General features: G+C 51.1%; 2 protein-coding genes across 5 annotated transcripts in view; one reads left to right on the plus strand and one right to left on the minus strand.

The window, feature by feature from the left end:
* Nucleotides 1–1,144: 1,144 nt before the first annotated feature.
* On the minus strand, nucleotides 1,145–6,410 carry TMEM276 (transmembrane protein 276). Of its 4 annotated transcripts, none has more exons than XM_082259166.1 (3): nucleotides 6,372–6,410; nucleotides 1,790–1,896; nucleotides 1,145–1,679 (listed from the first exon to the last, which is right to left on the minus strand). In XM_082259166.1, the coding sequence occupies exons 2-3, from the start codon at nucleotides 1,871–1,873 to the stop codon at nucleotides 1,188–1,190; spliced, it is 576 nt and encodes a 191-aa protein (XP_082115292.1). In that variant the 5' UTR covers nucleotides 1,874–1,896; nucleotides 6,372–6,410; the 3' UTR covers nucleotides 1,145–1,187. The 4 variants fall into 4 exon arrangements, with proteins under 4 accessions (XP_082115292.1, XP_082115291.1, XP_082115290.1 ...); XM_082259165.1 differs by having other exon boundaries at nucleotides 6,340–6,380; XM_082259164.1 differs by lacking the exon at nucleotides 6,372–6,410 and adding an exon at nucleotides 6,277–6,367.
* LOC309556701 (flap endonuclease 1-like) overlaps nucleotides 6,236–23,767 on the plus strand; it is a 48,167-nt gene continuing 30,635 nt past the window's right edge. Inside the window, exons 1-5 of the mRNA XM_082259167.1 lie at nucleotides 6,236–6,343; nucleotides 8,834–8,924; nucleotides 13,699–13,801; nucleotides 15,652–15,706; nucleotides 16,355–16,416. Coding sequence (XP_082115293.1) covers nucleotides 6,262–6,343; nucleotides 8,834–8,924; nucleotides 13,699–13,801; nucleotides 15,652–15,706; nucleotides 16,355–16,416 — 393 coding nt within the window. The 5' untranslated portion in view covers nucleotides 6,236–6,261. The remainder of the gene's footprint in view (nucleotides 6,344–8,833; nucleotides 8,925–13,698; nucleotides 13,802–15,651; nucleotides 15,707–16,354; nucleotides 16,417–23,767) is intronic.

The following is a 23,767-nucleotide window of genomic DNA, read 5'->3' on the forward strand; positions in this document are numbered from 1 at the left end:
CCCAGACCTCTGTCCTTCTGTTCCCAGAACCCTGTCCTTCTGTCCGCGGAACCCCGTCCATCTGTCCTCTATAGCCCAGACCCCTGTTCTCCATAGCCCTGACCCTCTGTGGTCTATAGCCCAGACCCCTGTCCTCCATACCCTAGACCCCTTTTTCCTCTATAGCCTAGACACCTGTTCCTCTGTCCTCTATCTCCCAAACCACTGTCCTCCATACCCCTGTCCTTCTGTAACCCAGATTCCCTGTCCTCCTTTCCCCAGACCCCTGTCCTTCTGTCCTCCATATCCCAGACCCCTGTCCCTCGGTCCTCCATGCCCAAGTCCCTCAGTCCTCCACACCCCAGACCTCTGTCCTTCTGTTCCCAGAACCCTGTCCTTCTGTCCCTGGACCCCCGTCCCTCTGTTCTCTATAGCCCAGACCCCTGTTCTCCATAGCCCTGTCCCTCTGTGGTCTATAGCCCAGACCCCTGTCCTCCATACGCTAGACCCCTTTTTCCTCTATAGCCTAGACACCTGTCCCTCTGTCCTCTTATCTCCCAAACCCCTGTCCCTCTGTAACCCAGATTCCCTGTCCTCCTTTCCCCAGACCCCTGTCCTTCCGTCCTCCACATCCCAGACTCCTGTCCCTCTGTCCTCCATGCCCAAGTCCCTCAGTCCTCCACACCCCAGACCTCTGTCCTTCTGTTCCCAGAACCCTGTCCTTCTGTCCCTGGACCCCCGTCCCTCTGTTCCCTATAGCCCAGACCCCTGTTCTCCATAGCCCTGTCCCTCTGTGATCTATAGCCCAGACCCCTGTCCTTCATACCCTAGACCCCTTTTTCCTCTATAGCCTAGACACCTGTCCCTCTGTCCTCTTATCTCCCAAACCCCTGTCTCTCTGTAACCCAGATTCCCTGTCCTCCTTTCCCCAGACCCCTGTCCTTCTGTCCTCCATATCCCAGACCCCTGTCCCTCGGTCCTCCATGCCCATGTCCCTCAGTCCTCCACACCCCAGACCTCTGTCCCCAAAACCCTGTCCTTCTGTTTGCCATATCCTATTCCATATTTTCCCAGACCCCTATCCCTCTGTCCTCTAAAGCCCAGACACCTGTCCCTCTGTCCTCCATACCTTTAGACCCCTGTTATCCATACCCCTGACCCTCAGTCCTCCATACCCCAGTCCCTCTGTCCTCCATAGTCTAGAACACTCAAGCCTCTGTCCTCAGCGCCATGTGGAGCAGAAGGATTGACATGCTAAGTACACAGTTCTGTATTGTCTCTCCTAGGAATGGAGGGATCTCTGCAGCATTCAGGAAGGAGAGGAGACCTGAGGTGGCCAAGGCCAGGCTGCCCAGCACTCCATAACTGCTCCCAATGAACACCGAGATCATCAGAACTGCCAGGGTTGCCCCGGCTCTGGTGAAATAAGGGGCCACCATTTGGGTTTCTTGAGGCAGGTACCCGTAGCCCATGGCTAGAAGCAGTGCGGAGCCCAGGACCAGGTTGGCTGACAACTGGTCCCCATTCAGCCAGAAGAAGGAGAAGACCACGAGAGGCAGGCCAAGAATACTGGCAATCCAAAGGCTGGAGCAGCGGAGAGAGTCGGGGTCCTCAATCTCTTCACATAGAAGGTCACATCCTATGGCGATGACAGAAGCCGCGGCGTGGAGCAAGAATCCAGCTGACGCTCCTCTGTGCACCTGCAAATACAACAAAACCTCAGAATGGAGGAGTAAATCAACAGGAAATGTTTGCATGGAAGAGCACCCCTCCCCCCCCCCCCCCCCACCATAACTGTTCTGCTGCTCACCTGCAGAGTACGCAGAGCGGAGTAGAGACACACGCCACTAAGACACAGATATGAGGCCACCAGACCCAACTCCGGGACCCCCATCACCAGGGAGGGGAGGAGAGCCACTGCCAGACAGAGAAAAGAGGTCACACAGAGATCGTGTATGGGGGACCCCAAATCGTATCATCTCCAAAACCCCCCATTACACATCCGCATCTCCACCTGGAACACCCCGCCACCCGGAAACACCCCGCCGTCCACCTCTCCACCCGGAACACCCCGCCGTCCACCTCTCCACCCGGAACACCCCGCCGTCCACCTCTCCACCCGGAACACCCCGCCGTCCACCTCTCCACCCGGAACACCCCGCCATCCACTACTCTACCCCAGAAAACCCCACCGTCCACCTCTCTACCCCAGAACACCCCGCCGTCCACCTCTCCACCTGGAACACCCCGCCGTCCACCTCTCTACCCCAGAACACCCTGCCGTCCACCTCTCTACCCCAGAACACCCCGCCGTCCACCTCTCTACCCCAGAACACCCTGCCGTCCACCTCTCTACCCCAGAACACCCTGCCGTCCACCTCTCTACCCCAGAACACCCCGCCGTCCACCTCTCCACCTGGAACACCCCGCCTTCCACCTCGAACACCCTGCTGTCCACCTCTCCACCCAGAACACCCTGCCGTCCACCTCCCCACCCGGAACACCCCGCCGTCCACCGCTCCACCCGGAACACCCCGCCGTCCACCGCTCCACCCGGAACACCCTGCCGTCCACCTCTCCATCCGGAACACCCCGCCGTCCACCTCTCCACCTGGAACACCCTGCCGTCCACCCGGAACACCCTGCCGTCCACCTCCCCACCCGGAACACTCTGCCGTCCACCTCCCCACCCGGAACACCCCGCCGTCCACCTCCCCACCCGGAACACCCCGCCGTCCACCTCTCCACCCGGAACACCCCGCCTCCCACCTCTCCACCCGGAACACCCCGCCGTCCACCTCTCCACCCGGAACACCCTGCCATCCACCACTCTACCCCAGAAAACCCCACCGTCCACCTATCTACCCCAGAACACCCCGCCGTCTACCTCTCCACCTGGAACACCCTGCCATCCACCTCTCTACCCCAGAACACCCCACCGTCCACCTCTCTACCCCAGAACACCCCGCCGTCCACCTCTCTACCCCAGAACACCCCGCCGTCCACCTATCTACCCCAGAACACCCCGCCGTCTACCTCTCCACCTGGAACACCCTGCCATCCACCTCTCTACCCCAGAACACCCCACCGTCCACCTCTCTACCCCAGAACACCCCGCCGTCCACCTCTCTACCCCAGAACACCCCGCCGTCCACCTATCTACCCCAGAACACCCCGCCGTCTACCTCTCCACCTGGAACACCCTGCCATCCACCTCTCTACCCCAGAACACCCCACCGTCCACCTCTCTACCCCAGAACACCCCGCCGTCCACCTCTCTACCCCAGAACACCCTGCCGTCCACCTATCTACCCCAGAACACCCCGCCGTCCACCTCTCCACCTGGAACACCCCGCCGTCCACCTCTCTACCCCAGAACACCCTGCCGTCCACCTATCTACCCCAGAACACCCCGCCGTCTACCTCTCCACCTGGAACACCCTGCCATCCACCTCTCTACCCCAGAACACCCCACCGTCCACCTCTCTACCCCAGAACACCCTGCCGTCCACCTCTCTACCCCAGAACACCCCGCCGTCCACCTCTCCACCTGGAACACCCCGCCGTCCACCTCTCTACCCCAGAACACCCTGCCGTCCACCTCTCTACCCCAGAACACCCCGCCGTCCACCTCTCCACCTGGAACACCCCGCCGTCCACCTCTCTACCCCAGAACACCCTGCCATCCACCTCTCTACCCCAGAACACCCCACCGTCCACCGCTCTACCCCAGAACACCCCGCCGTCCACCTCTCTACCCCAGAACACCCTGCCGTCCACCTCTCTACCCCAGAACACCCCGCCGTCCACCTCTCCACCTGGAACACCCCGCCGTCCACCTCTCTACCCCAGAACACCCTGCCGTCCACCTCTCTACCCCAGAACACCCTGCCGTCCACCTCTCTACCCCAGAACACCCCGCCGTCCACCTCTCCACCTGGAACACCCCGCCTTCCACCTCGAACACCCTGCTGTCCACCTCCCCACCCAGGACCACCCCGCCGTCCACCGCTCCACCCGGAACACCCCGCCGTCCACCGCTCCACCCGGAACACCCCGCCGTCCACGGCTCCTCCCGGAACACCCTGCCGTCCACCTCTCCACCCGGAACACCCTGCCGTCCACCTCTCCATCCGGAACACCCCGCCGTCCACCTCTCCACCTGGAACACCCTGCCGTCCACCTCCCCACCCGGAACACCCTGCCGTCCACCTCCCCACCCGGAACACCCCGCCGTCCACCTCCCCACCCGGAACACCCCGCCGTCCACCTCTCCACCCAGAACACCCCGCCGTCCACCTCTCCACCCAGAACACCCCGCCGTCCACCTCTCCACCCGGAACACCCCGCCTCCCACCTCTCCACCCGGAACACCCCGCCTCCCACCTCTCCACCCGGAAAACCCTGCCGTCCACCTCTCCACCCGGAACACCCTGCCGTCCACCTCTCTACCCCAGAACACCCTGCCGTCCACCTCTCTACCCCAGAACACCCTGCCGTCCACCTCTCCACCCAGGACCACCCCGCTGTCCACCTCTCCACCTGGAACACCCTGCCGTCCACCCGGAACACCCTGCCATCCACCTCCCCACCCGGAACACCCTGCCGTCTACCTCTCCACCCAGAACACCCTGCCGTCCACCTCTCCACCTGGAACACACTGCCGTCCACCTCTCCACCTGGAACACACTGCCGTCCACCTCCCCACCCGGAACACCCTGCCTTCCACCTCTCCACCCGGAACACCCTGCCGTCCACCTCCCCACCCGGAACACCCTGCCTTCCACCTCTCCACCCGGAACACCCTGCCGTCCACCTCTCCACCTGGAACACCCAGTCATCATCCTCTCCACCCAGGAGAATTCCTCAGTCCTCCTCTTCTCACAGGAACACCCTGCCATCATCCTCTCTGCCCACAAAGCCCCCCTCTATCCTCTTCCCCAACCACAATGCCCCTCCATCCTCCTCTCCAAACACAATGCCCCTCCATCCTCCTCTCCAAACACAATGCCCCTCCATCCTCCTCTCCAAACACAATGCCCCTCCATCCTCCTCTCCAACCACACCGCCCCTCCATCCTCCTCTCTGACCACACCGCCCCTCCGTCCTCCTCTCTGACCACACCGCCCCCTCCGTCCTCCTCTCTGACCACACCGCCCCTCCGTCCTCCTCTCTGACCACACCGCCTCCTCCGTCCTCCTCTCTGACCACACCGCCCCTCCGTCCTCCTCTCTGACCACACCGCCCCTCCGTCCTCCTCTCTGACCACACCGCCCCTCCGTCCTCCTCTCTGACCACACCGCCTCCTCCGTCCTCCTCTCTGACCACACCGCCCCTCCGTCCTCCTCTCTGACCACACCGCCCCTCCGTCCTCCTCTCTGACCACACCGCCCCTCCGTCCTCCTCTCTGACCACACCGCCTCCTCCGTCCTCCTCTCTGACCACACCGCCCCTCCGTCCTCCTCTCTGACCACACCGCCCCTCCGTCCTCTATTTCCTCCCCACCACACCTGTCCTAGGGTTGCCACCTCCTCCCTTTAATCCAGGACACGTATTATTACACCGGTTCTGAGGCTGATATAATGCAGATAAGGCACCAAAGCCTCTTTCACACGGCATCCGATCCGGTCTGTCTGTCAGTTTATCAGGCGGACCGGAACGGATGCTCCATTCACCCCTATGGAGCAGCGGATGCCAGCGGTGACATCTCCTCTGACACCCTCCGCTATCCGATCCGATCCTGTCCGTGAAAATAGAGGGATGGAAAACCGATTTTCCATTCTTTTGGAGGATCAGTTTGGATGAAAATGGACAGACGGTCCGTTTTCCTTCGATCTCCCATAGAGGAGAGCGGGGATCTGACAGCTCCGTCCCTGCAAAGTAAGCGAAGACGGATCGGTCATCCACCTGCTCAGGGGGATCAGTGGATCGATTCCCCGCTGAGCAAAACTGAGTGCACCGAGCGGAAAGCCCGTGTGAGAGGGGCCTAAGTGAGTTTAATTACCACCATAATCAGCCTCAGACCCGGAGTAATTATTATCTGTCCTGGTATAAAGGGATGAGGTGGTAATCCTACACCTCCCCATCCCCCATTATTACTGTCCTCCTCTACACCCATCCTCCATCCCCCCTCTGTCCTCCTCTACACCCCGCCATCCTCTTCTCTACATCCATCCTCCATCCCCCCTCCTCCTCCTCTATGTCTCCGCACAGTTTGAATCTCCCGCTGCCCGGCTCTCCCCGGATGATCCTCCCGGCTCTCCCCGCACTTCCTCCTCCGGTATGGGGATCGCACACCTGGCCGATCTCCTCAGAGATGAGACCCCAAATGCCATCCAATCCCCGCCCCCCGACCACTACCGAGGTGAGTGACGTCACTTTATCAGAGGTACCAGATCTACTGGAGGGGGCGGAACCCAACAGGCGTCTCTCCGGAGCCCGGACACTTCCGGGTGGGACACACACCGACTTCCTGTGTTCACAGTATGGGGGATAAAGGGGGCTTCGGTCACTGCTGATAATGAAGCCCCAATATCTCCCCTATAGAAATAAACCATGTGATCACCAGAGGAGTGACAGCGTCATCATTGTCCTCACCACACAGCCCCCTTCCACCTTTTTCTATCCCTCCATCACAAAGCCCCCCCAACCCTTCCACCCCCACCACACAGCCCCCCACCTCTCCCATCCCCCGTAACACACAGCTCCCACCTTTTTATCCCCCCCACCTCTTCCATCCCCCCACTAAACAGCCCCCCACCACACAGTCCCCACCTCTTCCACCCCCCACCATAGAGCGTAGAGCCCCCACCTCTCCCATCCCCCACCACATAGCCCCCACCTCTCCCATACCCCACAACTGAGCCCCCACCTCCTCTATCCCCTCACTAAACAGCCCCCCACCACAGAGTCCCCACCTCTTCCATCCCCCACCATAGAGCCCCCACCTCTTCCATCCCCCACCCCTTCTATCCCCCCACCATAGAGCCTAGAGCCCCCACCTCTCCCATCCCCCCACCACACAGCCCCCACCTTTCCCATCCTCCACCACACAGCCTCCCATACAGGAATAAACCATGTGATCACCAGAGGAGTGACAGTGTCATCATTGTCCTCACCACACAGCCCCCCCTACACCTCTCCCATCCCCCCCTCACCACACAACCCCCCTCCCACCTTTTCTTTCCCTCCATCACAAAGCCTCCCCAACCCTTCCACCCCCCCACCACACAGCCCCCCACTTCTCACATCCCCCCCCCCTCACCACATAGCCCTCCACCTCTTTCATCCCTCCCATCCCCCCTAACACAGAGCCCCCACCTCTCCTATCCCCCGTAACACACAGCTCCCACCTTTTTATCCCCCTCACCACACAGCCCCCGCCTCCTATATGCCCCCCACTAAACAGCCCCCCACCACACAGTCCCCGCCTCTTCCACCCCCACCATAGAGCCTAGGGCCCCCACCTCTCCCATCCCCCACAACTGAGCCCCCACCTCCTCTATCCCCCCACTAAACAGCCCCCCACCACACAGTCCCCACCTCTTCCATCCCCCACCATAGAGCCTAGAGCCCCCACCTCTCCCATCCCCCACCACACAGCCCCCACCTCTCCCATCCTCCACCACACAGCCTCCACCTCCTCTATCCCCCCACTAAACATCCCCCCACTACACAGTCCCCACCTCTTCCATCCCCCCACCACACAGCCCGAAAATATTCGGCCGACGACCGATCGGCCGATTGTAGGCTTGTTAGTATGATGCTTCCAACAGCCGACAGCACATTTTCGGCCGAACAGAATCTGTCATGCAAGCATTAAAATTTTTGTTGGCCATTACCAGAACGGCCGATTGTTCGCCAGTCAGTACAGAATTCGGCCGACAGACAGCAGATTAGCAAGACTGGGCATGCTCAGAAAATAAAAAACACACGGAAACTTAACCATCACATGACATCACTTCTGCAGTCGGCTGTTGTTGGCCGACAAAATTCGTGTGCAGTCTTTAGCACTTTTCAGCCGACAGGACAGCCCTGGACAAAAGACAGCCGATCGGTCGGCCGACGATCGGTACGTGTGTACGAGGCATTAGAATGGCCCAGTCACAGTCCAGACCTAAATCACATTGAGAATCTTTGGCAAGACCTGATAATTGCTGCTCACAGACGCTCTCCATCCAATCTGACAGAGCTTGAGATATTCTGCAAAGAAAAACAGGTAAAAATGTTCCTCTCTAGATGTGCAAAGCTGGTAGAGACATCCCCAAAAAGACTTGCAGCTGTAATTGCAGGGAAAGGGGGTTCTATAAATAATTGGGGGGGGGGGGGGGTGTGAATACAAATGCACCCTACACTTTTCACTGATTTTTTTTGTAAAAAATTTTGAAAACCATTTTTCATTTTCCTTCCACTTCACAATTATGTGCTACTTTGTGTCGGTCTATCACATAGAATCCCAATAAAATACATTTACGTTTTTGGTTGTAACATGACAAAATGTGGAAGATTTCAAGGGGTGTGAATACTTTTTCAAGGCGCTGTATACTCCATGCACCCCCCCCCCCCCCCCCCCAGCATCCTCTGCCTCTCCACCTCAAGTGGCCCATCATCTCACAGTTCTGCCCATACACCCCAGTATCCCCGCAGGGGCCCTGTCACCCTCCAGAACTTCCTAATGCTCTTCCTATGCCCCAATAGCCCCCACCCCACACACACATTTTCCTTTTACCCTTATAGCTGACCAGACATCTTCCCTTCCACCTTCCATCGAAGGAATGTCACAATATCTGGGTCTATGAAGAGTGTTGGTGATGCAGGGAGATCAGTGATGTGTTCCTGTGATTGTCTCCTGCAGGGAAGATCCTCGCGGTGGATGCCTCCATGTTCATCTGGCAGTTCCAGTCAGCGATACCTGCGTTTTCCAACCGAAACGGCGAGTACGTCAGGTGAGTGCGTCCTGGGGAGGACAGGCACCATTCTCACACCTCTGGTTTTAGAACTGCCCCTATAGGGCCCCAACAGATCACATTCACTAGGACCCAAATGTGACCTCCAGACATGATACAAGAGATAGTCAGAGACTGCAGACATGATACAGGAGAGAGTCAGAGACTGCAGACATGATACAGGAGAGGGTCAGAGACTTCAGACATGATACAGGAGAGGGTCAGAGACTGCAGACATGATACAAGAGATGGTCAGAGACTGCAGATATGATACAAGAGATGGTCAGAGACTGCAGACATGATACAAGAGATGGTCAGAGACTGCAGACATGATACAAGAGATGGTCAGAGACTGCAGATATGATACAAGAGATGGTCAGAGACTGCAGATATGATACAAGAGATGGTCAGAGACTGCAGACATGATACAAGAGATGGTCAGAGACTGCAGACATGATACAAGAGATGGTCAGAGACTGCAGACATGATACAGGAGAGAGTCAGAGACTTCAGACATGATACAAGAGATGGTAAGAGGCTGCAGACATGGTACAGGAGTTGGTCAGAGACTGCAGACATGATACAAGAGATGGTCAGAGACTGCAGACATGATACCAGAGATTGTCAGAGACTGCAGACATGATACAAGAGATGGCCAGAGACTGCAGACATGATACAGGTGATGGTAAGAGGCTGCAGACATGGTACAGGAGTTGGTCAGAGACTGCAGACATGATACAGGAGATGGTCAGAGACTGCAGACATGATACAGGAGATGGTCAGAGACTGCAGACATGATACAGGAGTTGGTCAGAGACTGCAGACATTGTTGAAGCTGGGGATATAGATATGGACTTTCGAGGCACTTGTATAAAAATGTATCAAAATTTATTTATACATAAAAATGACAAAGAATTTAAAAAAGCAAACAACATAAAACATTGGTAAACAAGACAAGTGTAACAAAATGATAACCCCCCTAGTAGCAAGTACAGTTAACTAGCCAACTCCCCTAATGGAATAGTGATACAATTAGCAAGAGCCCCTCTGTAATTAGAACCTTCAGGGCCCGGGTGCAAGAAACCTTGAAGGGCCCTTCCCTTCAAGCCTGGGGCTCTTCCCGCTGATCCTGGGGCCCTTTACTCTCATTGCGGGGCCCTTTATTACAGTCCCCCAGCGGGATCCTTTCACAAGTTCGGCAGTGGGCCCCCTTCCTGCCATCTTGGGGCCTCCCCACAGTGGTGGAATGCCAGGGCCCGGTTACAAGTGTGACCTTTGCGATCCTGGAAGTTCACCCACTGGTGTCAGTAGTTTTTATTTTTGGTATTTTAATTGTATTATTTTTTATGATTTTATTTTATTTTTTTACAATGTCACTGACTATGACTCTGTCCATTCAGAAAAGGAAGGAGCTGGTAAATTACATATTTACCGACCTCTTCCTGGTTCTCTATTGTGACACATCCCCTGCAGCAGCCGGCAGGAGAGGGGAGGGAGCACAGTGGGTTGGGGGGGGGGGGCAGTACAGTGGGGTGGGGGGGCAGCACAGTGGGGGGGGCAGTACAGTGGGGTGGGGGGCAGCACAGTGGGGGGGGGGGCAGTATAGTGGGGGGGGGAAGCACAGTGTGGGGGGGGAACCAGGGGAGCACACAGGGGCCCAGAGACAGCAGAACACAAGTGAACTGGATAGGAGGGGGGCGGGGGCAGCATACAGAGGAACCAATCTCCTCCATTTTCCTCCTGCAGCTACAGGAGGAAAAAGGAGGACAGAGATTTCTCTACATGCTGCCCCTCCGATCCAGGTGTACAGGGGAGCCGCACAGGCCTGGAGCATGGGGCCCGGTTGCAATTGCAACCCCTGCGACCCCTGTAGTTACGCCCCTGCTGTATTTATTGCAATCTGTTTCCATTTCAAATGCAAATGAAGTTTTGAATATACGAAACAAATCGGAATATACAAAAAGAATTCCAAAAACGAATTCTTCTAACTTAACGAATATGATGAAACAAAATGATTAACTTAATGAACCAATTCAAAACAAAATTAACTCTTCCATCTTGCACATCTCTAATTAAAATATATCTGAAGACCTCTTCACTGATATCACACCGTGCTTGTACATAGTAACGCCCAGCCGCAGCTCATTCGCCCTCTCCTCGGCTGCCAAATAACACTCAGGCCGGGTTCACATTTATGCGAATTGGATTTAGGTTTCCCCTGCATCCAATTCGCATCACAGGCGAGTGTGACCGGCTCTCAATGGAGCCGGCGCACACAGGTCAGGGACGGCTGTGGTCTGCATTCAAAAAAGTTATAGAAACTGTTAGGCAGACACCAGGCCATCATCCGAAGTGTATATAGAGTTGAGAACAAAAAGAAATAATAATAATTTTTTGTCAGACTTTATAGGCCAGAGAGGAGCATACAACAAATTGTATAAAATTCCAAATGTATTATACTTATATAAAATTATAGATGCTGATGCATCTCCCATACACATAACATATCCCCAACTACAGTGCCTTGCAAAAGTATTCGGCCCCCTTGAACTTTTCGACCTTTTGCCACATTTCAGGCTTCAAACATAAAGATATAAAACTGTAATTTTTTGTGAAGAATCAACAAGTGGGACACAATCATCAAGTGGAACGAAATTTATTGGATATTTCAAACTTTTTTAACAAATAAAAAACTGAAAAATTGGGCGTGCAAAATTATTCAGCCCCTTTACTTTCAGTGCAGCAAACTCTCTCTAGAAGTTCAGTGAGGATCTCTGAATGATCCAGTTTTATATCTTTATGTTTGAAGCCTGAAATGTGGCAAAAGGTTGCAAAGTTCAAGGGGGGCGAATACTTTCGCAAGGCACTGTACATAAAATGGCATAGATTGTGGTTATATAGCAAGTACTATAGTAGTGGCTCCTCAAAAGTCAACGCGTTTCGCCCAACGTTGCTTCCTCAGGGTTTGCGGAACCAGGAAGTGCTCATCTATAACACAAAAGTATCATTATTTATATATCTATATTAACCACTTGCCAACCAGCTGCTGCAGTTATACGGTGGCAGGTCCTCAGGTTCCCGCGAATCGCCGTACCTGTACACATCATAGGTTGAACTGGATGGGCCGATGTCTTTTTTCAACCTCATTAACTATGTAACTATGTACGGTGGTTCGCGGGAGCGATCCTGTGGGCGCACCTGCGCCCACTTGCCAGCAGGGAAGCTGAGGCGGGCACCCGCGATTGCTCCCCGTGAAAAGAGAACGGCGGTCTGCTTTTGTAAACACGGCAGACCGTTGTTCTCTCTGCTATCAACACAGAGCCCCTGTGATCCTCCTATTTAAAAACACACGTCTCAGTGTTGATTTCACAAGCCCCACCCCCTCACAGTTAGAAAACACCCCCCTAGGCTCAAATTTAACCCTCTGATCACCCCTGGGTTAACCCCTTCCCTGCCAGTGTCATATATTTTTAGCACTGATTACTGTAATAATGTCACTGGTCCCCCAAAAAGTGTCAAAAATGACAGTTAGGTGTCCGATCTGTCTGCCGCAATGTCGCAGTCCCGCTAAAAATCGCTGATCACCGCCATTACTAGTGAAAATAAATAAATAAATAAAAATGACATAAAATCATTCCCCTAGTTTGTAGACATGATAACTTTTGTGCAAACCAATCAATATACACTTATTGGGATTTTTTTTTACCAAAAATATGTAGCAGAATACAAATTGGTCTAAAATGAAGAAAAAATTTTGATTTTAATTTTTTATTTTATTTTGGGAATGTTATATAGCAGAAAGTAAAAATATTGTTTTTTTTTTTTTCAGAATTGTCGCTATTTTTGTTTATAGCGCAAAAAATAAAAATCGCACAGGTGATCAAATACCACCAAAAGAAAGCTCTGTTTGTGGGGAAAAAATGACATAAATTTTATTTGGGTACAGCGTCGCACGACCGCGCAATTTTTAGTTAAAAGAACGCAGTGCCGAAACGCAAAAAATGGCCTTTATTGTCATTAAGGGGGCAAATCCTTCCGGTCCAGAACTGGTTAATGCCATCTTAATCCGTAGGGTTCAATATTGAGTTGGCCCACCCTTTACAGCTATAACAGCTTCAACTCTTCTGGGAAGGCTGTCCACAAGGTTTAGGAGTGTGTCTATGGGAACATTTGACCATTCTTCCAGAAGCGCATTTGTGAGGTCAGGCACTGATGTTGGATGAGAAGGCCTGGGTCGCAGTCTAATTCATCCCAAAGGTGTTCTATCAGGTTGAGGTCAGAACTTTGTGCAGGCCAGTCAAGTTCCTCCACCCCAAACTCGCTCATCCATGTCTTTATGGACCTTGTTTTGTGCACTGGTCCAAATCATTTGGTGGAGGGGGGATTATGGTGTGGGGTTGTTTTTCAGGGGTTGGGTTTGGCCCCTTAGTTCCAGTGAAGGGAACTCTTAAGGTGTCAGCATGCCAAGACAATTCGGACAATTTCATGCTCCTAACTTTGTGGGAGGAGTTTGGGGATGGCCCCTCCCTGTTCAAACATGACTGCACACCAATGCACAAAGCAGGGTCCATAAAGACATGGAGGAGCGAGTTTGGGTTTTGGGGGCAGCACAGCACACAGTCCAGGACTGAACTGGTTCACATTTGGGCAGAGTTACTGCAGGCGGCTCAGGTCTTTCTGATATCTGATGGTGGTTGGGCAATGTATTCATCAAACTGTGAACTATGGTAAAATGTGCAAAACCTGGATTAACAAGAGGATTTTCTTGCTGCAGTGTGTTACAGGGCCTCTTTAACCGCACAATCTACATGCTGGAGAAAGGAATGAAACCCGTCTATGTATTTGATGGAAAACCACCAGAATGCAAGCGTGCCAAGGTGAGCCTGTGATGTAAGCAAGTGCCTTAAAGTGGTTATAAACCCTTACATATACCCAGTAAAGTGACTGGCCTCAGGTGATACACAGAGATGGAACAAATTCTCCTACATAAGTTGAACCTGTTTATCTGCAATCTTCTCTTCCCTATAGCCATTCAAAGAATTTATAAAGCTTGTTTGAACTGTCAGACAGCAGGGGAAGGAGAGCCGAAATTACACTCTGCAGAGCTCAGTGAGGAGAGCTCTGAGAGCTGATTGGAGGGAAGAGACACCCCCCCCCCCTTTTTCACAGCACATAGCTGAACTCCAAACTTGCAGGTCATTCTTGTCCTGCAGCTCGTGTAAATGAAGGGGTGGGAATGACCTGGCGTGCAGCTCACTTGAGTAAAAAATAAGTGTGAGTATAGTGTTTAGCATTTAGCTGGAGTTGAATTCGGAAGACACCTGAGCTAATCTCTACTCAACACTAGCACAGCTTGGAGAAAGCACCTGGCTCTGTTACATGGGGGAGGTTGGCTGCTCAGGCACCTGGCTCTGTTACATGGGGGTGGTTGTCTGCTCAGGCACCTGGCACCGTTACATGGGGGTGGCTGGCTGCTCAGGCACCTGGCTCTGTTACATGGGGGTAGTTGGCTGCTCAGACACCTGGCTCTGTTACATGGGGGTGGTTGGCTGCTCAGGCACCTGGCTCTGTTACATGGGGGTGGTTGGCTGCTCAGGCACCTGGCTCTGTTACATGGGGGTGGTTGGCTGCTCAGGCACCTGGCTCTGTTACATGGGGGTGGTTGGCTGCTCAGACACCTGGCTCTGTTACATGGGGGTGGTTGGCTGCTCAGGCACCTGGCTCTGTTACATGGGGGTGGTTGGCTGCTCAGGCACCTGGCTCTGTTACATGGGGGTGGTTGGCTGCTCAGGCACCTGGCTCTGTTACATGGGGGTGGTTGGCTGCTCAGGCACCTGGCTCTGTTACATGGGGTGGTTGGCTGCTCAGACACCTGGCTCTGTTGCATGGGGGTGGTTGGCTGCTCAGACACCTGGCTCTGTTACATGGGGGTGATTGGCTGCTCAGACACCTGGCTCTGTTACATGAGGGTGATTGGCTGCTCAAGCACCTGGCTCTGTTACGTGAGGGTGGTTGGCTGCGTAGGTGCATGGCTATGTTACATAGGGGTGGTTGGCTGCTCCGGCACCTGGCTCCGTTACATGGGAGTGGTTTACTGCTGAGGCACGTGGCTCTGCCACACACGGACGGTTGGCTGATCAGGAACCTGGCTCTGTTAAATGGGGGTGATTGACTGCTTAGACACTTGACTATGACACATAGGAGTAGTTGGCTGCTCAGGCATTTGGCTCTGTGACCTGGGGGTGGTTGACTGCTCAGGCATCTGGGTCTGTCACCGGGTGGTGGTTGACTGCTCAGGCATCTGGGTCTGTCACCGGGGGGTGGTTGACTGCTCAGGCACCTGGCTCTGTCACATGGGGGTGATTGGCTGCTCAGGCATTTATCTGTGTCACATGGGGGTGGTTGGCTGCTCACGCTCCGGGCTCTGTCATATGGAGGTACCTGGCTGTATCACCTGAGAGCAGAAAAAATAATTCTCAGCACAGTGTAAGGTCCAAGTTGTAAACTGTGTGCCTGTGGGTTTCATAATAGGGACCCCTCACTAGTAGATAAACTATGAAACAGACCTATTTTACTGTAGACCATGCTGAAAAATGGCAGCCATCTTGTTCACTGGAATTGATCTTCCAAATCTTTATTTATAATCAGCATAGTTCTAAGCCCAGTGTATACATAGTTCTGCCAGGAGGGTCTAGCTTTTTCTCATCTATCTATTCTTCTTTCTTAGGTCAGTAAAGATAGCAGTGGTCTTAGGAGAGAACATAGAGCCGTGCAGACCCCAGGTAAGAACATGAATATACACCTGTATCAGAGAAGAGAACAGGGCGTGTATTAGGCTGAGCTCTGGACTGCGGCCTCATTGTGCGGGGTGTATCCGACTTATCAGGTATCCGGTGTATAAAGCTGCCCATAGAGGAGTCCCTTTTTTTCTTCAACCAGGGGCTTGAAGGAAAAAACTGGCCTGTATCGTCCCATTCAAACATTCAAGGTTGATGGAGATTTCCCCCCAGAGTCAGCATACACTTATCAGCGCTTCAGGCTATAGTCTACATTACTGATCAAGAGGAAATGTTCCTGCAAGGTGGTTGTACAAAAGTTAATTGGTAGACCACAATGCTCATACATGTATCGAAATTTAGCTGGTTGGTGATATAAATAATAAAAAAATAGACATGTGAATGGCCCTCACCCTGTCCAGCCCGACCCTATGAATGGCCCTCACCCTGTCAGCTATAGCTTATTCTGCGTGTCAAGAATAGTTGTGTTTGCATTTCACCACCAGTCTGTGTATGTTACCTGAAATATTTTGTGTCCTAGTGTCTCCTGTCTGACATGCTGCACTCACATTAGTCCTCATTCACATTTTATGGCTGTTTGTCATTTTGTCCTATTTTATGAAATGCAAAACTCATCCATGTGTGTCACTGCAGGGCCAGAGAGGCATAGAGACCTGAAGAAACTGCTCGGACTTCTTGGGGTACCCGTTATAGAGGTGAGATTGAAGTATACTGCATTATCCTAATCTGTATATATATTGTCTTGGCATATACAGTGCTGTACAAAGAACGCTGATCTAACCACAGTAGTCTGTGCACCAGAGGAGCTTGCACTCTAATGTGCCGTCACAGTCATACACTATTATTATACATTTATATAGCTCTGACATATACTGCAGTGCTGTACAGAGAACACTGAGCCAGTCATGTCTGTCTCTGTACCAGATCAGAGCTATATATATGTATAATAATAATAGTGTGTGACAGTGGGGAACATTAGAATGTAAGCTCCTCTGGTACAGAGACGGATGTGACTGGCTCAGTGTTCTTTGTACAGCACTGCAGTATATGTCAGAGCTATATAAATTTATAATAATTTGGAAAAATAAATACATTTATAATAATAATAGTGTTTGACTGTGGGGTGCATTAGATTGTAAGCTCCTCTGGTACAGAGACTGATGTGATTGGCTTAGTGATCTCTGTACAGCACTGCAGTATATATCAGAGCTATATAAATGTATAAAAATATTATGCAACTGTGGGGAGACATTAGAATGTACATTTTTGTTAAAACTTTTACAACTATGAAAAAAACATTTTTACATATATGCAAAATAAATAAAATATATATATAAACAAAAATAGCTTACATCAGCATAGAAACAGAAAATAGCTTTTTTTGACAGAAAAAAACATAAAGAAAACGAAATATACCAACCAAGACACATTTTTATATTATTATTATCATGATTAAAGCCCTAACCTCCACCTAAATACACCCTCAAACTAGGAAACGATTACACGTTTAACCCATGCATGCAGCCTTTTTCCAAAAATCCAATCCTATAAAAAATCTAGGGGAATGAAAGGACAGAGAAAAAGCCCCACGCCCAGAGACAACAGACAGCAGCTACGGGGACCTGACATTCCTCCACGCTTTTCTCCAGGCCCCCAGCCGCCACCTGTCTTTCTCAAGACCCCGAATCTTCCCAACTTCACCCAGAATGTTGTGCACCACTACCTTGACATTAAGGACTTTTTTCCGAGTGGAAACCTGACACCGTGCATTCCACGTGAAGTAACGGACTACTAAGCTACGACCACTCCGCACAACTCAAGTGGGAAAGGATAGGGATACTCAGAGCCCCACCCGCCCGCTTATAGACTTTTGAAGGGACACTGAAGCAAGAAATGGCCCATCATCTCCTCCACACCGCCACACTACACTCTTGGACAACCACGGTTCTCCGCAGAGCAAACCACACCCACCCAGGCGGTTCCTCTGCCAGCATGTTACCAAAATTATGTTTCAAAAACATCAGAGAAAAAAAAATACCACCGGGTTGACTATACCTAGGCCACCCATCTGACTGGCAAGGTAGGTTACAGACCTCTTAATGAGGTTCAGTTTGTTCCCCCATAACAGCTGGAAGAAACAGGTGTAGATCTTCGCATAGAGAGACACTGGCAAAACACAGACAAAGCTGACACACAGAAATACCGGGATCAGGTAAGTTTCAATCAGGTCAATCCTTTCCCTGTAAGAGAGTTTCCATTCCTTCCTGCTGGCAACCTTGGCATCAGCATCTTGTAGCCTGCTTTCTCAGTTTGCAAGGTCGTAATCGCTGGGACCAAATTTGATGCCTAAAACTTTAATTTCCTGCCGGGGCTCTGGGAAGGTGTCCGGAAGCTCGAAGCTTTCGCCTTCCTCTCCCATCCAGAAAACGTCACACCTGATTGATATTTGAGCCGGATGCCTCAGCATACTGCTCCGCCTCCCCTGTCCCATAGATTAAAACAGATACATCATCAGCATAGGCCACAACCCTCAAAGGAGGCTCACCCTCAAAGGAGGCACCCCGCACAGCAGTTTGCTCTCTAAGCTCCTGATGAAGGGATGGATTGCGAACGCGTATAGCAGAGGACTCAAAGGACACCCCGGACGCACACCCGAGCCAACCTCAAAGGGCCATCCGATCCAACCATTCGCAAACATGAAGCTTTCAGCCCCTCTGTACAAAGTCTTTAGCCAATCGATAAAGCCCCCCTTCAGGCCATACTTGCCAAAAAATAGCCAAAGGGAATTAAGATTGACCCAATCAAAAGCTTTTGCCTGATTCAATTCCAGCAGGTACTTTCCCCAGCCTGCACCGTTCAAAGGCCTCCCGGACAGCTAACACCGCTGAAGAAATGCTTCTACCCTGAACCGAACAGTGCTGGTGGTGAGAAAGTAGATTGCCCTCTACAGATGATAAACATCAGAAAATGATTTTTTGCCAGTATCTTCTTATCAACATTGAGAAGACTAATGGACCACCAGTTCTCGATTCTTGAAGAATCTTTACACTTTGACAGAAGAATCACTGCAGATTGTGGCATGAAGGGAGAGAGTAAACCCTCTCCCAGACAGCCATTAAAAATCTCCACCAAATATGGGTGGAGTTATGAGTAACCTTAACAATCCATCTGGCCCAGGCGACTTTTTAATGGCAAGCTTATCATTAGCCATAACCACCTCATTTGCAGTGATGTCCTCTGTCAAACTCACAAGAGAACTGCCATTTCCCAGTCCTGGAATAGAATCAAGAAAACCTGACATGTCTGCCTGATCAAGGTACCTCCTGCCAAGGAGGTCGGCATAATATGACCTGGCGGTTTCCAGGATACCCGACTTGGACTTGGTCAAGGAACCCGTACTGTCAAGCAGGCCTACAACTGACTTAACTGCTCTACCTTGTTTGCAATTCTGGTAAGGGTCAGGCGAGTGATATTTTCCATAATTCCTTTCCATAACCAAAGAGGCATGCTTGTCATATTGACACTTCTGAGCAAGAGTTTACCTTCAAAGATCCTCTCTGGATCTCCAGTATTTGAGACAAGCCTATCGAGCTTCCTCCGCAAACACTGTTAGGTGACACACTTATCAATCTGTTTATTTCTTCCTATGGCCTTGAAAAACCCAACGATCCTTTGTTTTGGAAGCTCCCACCACTCTGACTTACTGCTGCAAAAGTACATGATCGATACATGTGCCTGAAAAAATCCTCAAAGGATTGACTCACCTTCTCATTGTCCAGGAGTGCCAAATTCAGCTTCCAGGTACCCCTCCCCCTAGGTGGTGTATAGGGACTATTCAGAGTCATAGACAGAATACAGTGATCGAAAAACTCCACCGCCTGACACACTGGTGCTGAGTTTCCCTTTAAAAACAAAAACCTATCAATACTACTCTGACTACTACCTCGCTGAAAAGTGAATCCCGTGTCGTCTGGGCAGCAATGAATGTGCACATCAACCAGACCTGCCTCTCTAGCTATTTTGTTTAAAAAAACGGTCAAAGTCCAGCCTGGCTCCGGTACCTTTCCTGTCCATAGTCCTAGTGACGGTGTTGAAATCACCACCGAAGACAACTTGCTGGGCTGTAAAAAGAAAAGGCTTGATCTTCATGAAGAGGCATTTCCTGTCCTATTTTGTCTGGGGCCCATAGATGTTGATCAGGCGCAGGTCCTGCCCCCCCATGGAGATGTCTAAGACCATGCATCTTCCCATTTCTACCTCAATAATCCGCAGACAGGTTACCATGCCGGAGAAAAGTACCGAAACTCCAGTGTAAGGCTTGGACGCAAGAGACCAGAAGGAGGGCCCATGTCTCCACTCCCTCTTCGCCAGATGAATATCAGCCAAACTAGACTACCGGGTCTCTTGCACAAATTAAATATCAGCATCAAAACTGCTGCGCAAAAATAAGGGCATGTTGCGAGCATATAAGGATTTTATGCTGGCGACATTAATGGTCGCCACTTTCAAAGGAGTGGGAGCCTCCATCAGGTATGGAACACTTGAGAAAAGAGCGCGCATGCTCCGTATGAGCTTGGCGCATGCTCTGAAACGTGTCGTGTACACTCTGACCCTGCTTACTTTACGCGGTTGACGTTGCGTCCCAGCCTGCCACGAGAGAACAAGCCGGTCCCGGAGGACAGCAGCCGGCATCTCCCTGTCCTCTGTTTCCATCTACCCGACAGGACTCCTCCATCTCATCCTCCCTCTTGGCAGTGGCGCTATGGACACCTCACCGTTTGACTTTGCATCGAGCCAACTATATTCTACTTTCCTGTGAGTTGCCATGTTTTTGTGTGCTTAGACTTCAATAAAAATACTGCACTTAGAGGCGCTTCGCCCGTTTTCTTCCATCAGGATGATCGGGGTACACGTTTCTTAGCCTGCTTACCCCCCTCCCTACTCGGGGACCCTACACACTTTAATGTTCCCTGTGATCCCTCTTCCATTGAAAACACAGACTCATCACCTGAAGAACCCTCATCCTCCACCTCAGAAAACACCTCAAACTTATTGGACACCTCCACCCTCCCAGGTTCAGGTACAGGCATATCCTTCTTCTTCTTCCTCTTCCCAGACTTTTTTTTTTTGCCTCCAACCACACCATATCTTCATGAGACAACTCTGATTGCAAAGCCCACTCCCATTCCACCATCACCCACAACATCATCCAACCCTCTCACCACAACCGTCCTCCCACCCTTCACCCCAGCACCCCCACCATCATTCAGTCCATCCTCCGGCGCCGCCTCGCGCCCTCCAGTCCTCAGATGCCAGGGAGTGGGGGGTGGGGGGGGTCGTTGCAATCTTGCACACTGGTCCAGCTCCCTCCACAGTCCCTACCACCTCTAGGGAGACTGACACAGGAGGATCAGACACAACATCCACTGACACCGACTCAGGGGGCTCGACACAAGGGGATGACGCAACATTGAACGGACCATCAGACACTGATTGCACTGTGAAAACAGGGACAGACACATTTGGGACCCCGGGCACAGCCCCCCTTTCCTCTGCCTTCTCCATGTCCAGGCGAAAAAACTCTTCCACCAAAGCAGACTGATTATGCAAGGCCTAAGAGCACTGGCTGTACACATGCCCAAACTTGTCACAAAGATTGCATTTGATCTTATTGCAATCCTTAGCCTGATGCCCCAGGCCCTCACACATGGGGCACTTCATCTCTGGACATAAAGAGGCAAAACGACCCCAAGAAACTGCACTTATTACAGAGCTTGGGCTGCCCAGGGTAAAACACAACAATTCTATGCTTCCCAATGAAAGCTGAGGAGGGAAGATGCATGACCACATTCCCAAACACATGCAACCTCATCTGCACCGACCACCCACCTGTCCATATGCCGCTCTCATCCACAATCTTCTTCAGAGAGGTCAGAAGCTCCCCAAATCTCCTCAGCCAGACAGACAAGTCTGCCGAGGGAATGGATTCTTTCCTCACCAGGATGGTGACATTCTTCACAAGAGGTTGGCGTGAGACAAATTTTGGGACGAGTCCCTCCCACTCCGGCAGAACCATATACACACACTCATACTTTTTCCCATACATATTGAGAGACTTGGGGCGAACAAAGGAGAGATCGTACTCATAGGAGCCTACCAGACTGTTTAGAGGAAAGATGTCATCTGCCTTGAAACCCATCCCCAAAATGTCCACAACCAACCTCCTGATAGGGGGGGGAGGGGGGCACCCCCACCTTCCCACCTAAACAGCACTACATTCCTTTGCCTGAAAGACAGGGGTGCAGATGCACCATGTGTGACTGGGGGGCATTAGAATGTAAGCTCCTCTAGTACAGAGAATGATGTGACTGGTTTAGTGTTCTCTGTACAGCGCTGTGGTATATGTCAGAGCTATATAAATGTATAATAATATTAATAGTGTGTGACTGTGGGCGGGGGGCATTAGATTGTAAGCTCCTCTGGTACAGAGAATGATGTGACTGGTTCAGTGTTCTCTGTACAGCACTGCGGTATTTGTCAGAGCTATATAAATGTATAATAATAATAATAATAACGTGTGACTGTGGGGGGACATTAGAGTGTAAGCTCTTCTGATACAGAGACTAATGTGACTGGCTCAGTGATCTCTGTACAGCACCGCTGTATATGTCAGTGCTATATAAATGTATAATAATAATAATAATAGTGTGTGACTGGGGGGGGGGGGGCATTAGAATGTAAGCTCCTCTGGTACAGAAACTAATGTGACTGGCTCAGCATTCGCTGTACAGCACTGCAGTATGATGTACAAAGAAGGAATCTGTAACAAAGTTTGTTAATATCCTTGCAATGTACATAGATCACCCAGAGGACATGGGTGGAGATTTACTACACCTGGTGCACTCAGGAGCTGGTGCACCTCTGCCTGGTAGCCAATCAGCTTTTAACTTCACGTTGTTCAATTAAGCTTTGACAATAAAACCTGGAAGCTGATTGGTTTGTATGCAGAGCTGCACCAAATTTTGCACGCTACAGTTTTAGTAAATAACTCCAGTGTTTTTTTTTCTCAATAAAAGTAGGGTTATTTGTTAAGCTTTACTTAAAGCTAGATATAAGGTTATAACGATATAAGGTACGGACCCAGACATGTCCAAAAAAAAAACACTCTAGGACTGAATGGGATTAAAGGGTGGAGAAGGGTATTGAGGTTTAACAGTCACTTGGACTATATTTTGCAGTTGATTTACTAAAACTAGAGTGCAAAATCCATGCAGCTCTCCATAGAAACCAATCAGCTTCTGACTTCAGCTTGTTCAGTTAACCACTTTACCACCGGAGGATTTTGCTGTCTTCCGTCCAGGCCACTTTTTGCGATTCGGCACTGTGCGAATTCAAATGACAATTGTGCGGTCGTGCGACGCCGTACCCAAACGAAATTTACGTCCTTTTTTTCCCACAAACAGAGCTTTCTTTTGGTGGTATTTGATCACCTGTACGATTTTTACTTTTTGCGCTATAAACAAAAAAAGAGCGTTTATTTTGAAAAAATAACAATATTTTTAACATTTTTTTATATGAAATTCCCCCCAAAAAAGATGTAAAAACCAATTTTTTAAAATTTTGGCCAATTTGTTTTCTGCTACCTATGTTTGGTAAAAAAAAATCGCTATAAGCGTATTTTGATTGGTTTGCGCAAAAGTTATTGCGTTTACTAACAAAGGGAAAGATTTCTGTCATTTTTGGTGTTTTTTTTTTAACGCGTAATGGCGGCGATCTGCGATTTTTTTTGTGGGACTGCGACATTGTGGCGGACAGATCAGACCCTTGACTGACATTTTTGACACTTTTGGGGGTACCAGTGACATTACTGCAGTAATCAGTGCTATATATATGCACTGTTACTGTAAAAATGACACTGGCAGGGAAGGGGTTAATTTTATTGGAGAGGGAGGGGTTAATGTATGCCTGGTGCTTACTGACGTGTGGGGGGGGGGAGGTGACATGGACAGATCGGATGTCCAGCTATGCTGAACAGTCCGATCTGTC

Source organism: Pelophylax lessonae (assembly GCF_965119305.1).
Source record: "Pelophylax lessonae genome assembly, chromosome: 5".
NCBI lineage: Eukaryota > Metazoa > Chordata > Amphibia > Anura > Ranidae > Pelophylax > Pelophylax lessonae.

Bases quoted from the DNA above. Each gene is read 5' to 3' on its own strand.
- TMEM276 (XM_082259166.1), bottom strand. From the start codon at position 1,873: ATGGGGGTCCCGGAGTTGGGTCTGGTGGCCTCATATCTGTGTCTTAGT. The intron at 1,680-1,789 runs GTGAGCAGCAGA...TTGTATTTGCAG, and splicing joins CCGCTCTGCGTACTCTGCAG to GTGCACAGAGGAGCGTCAGC.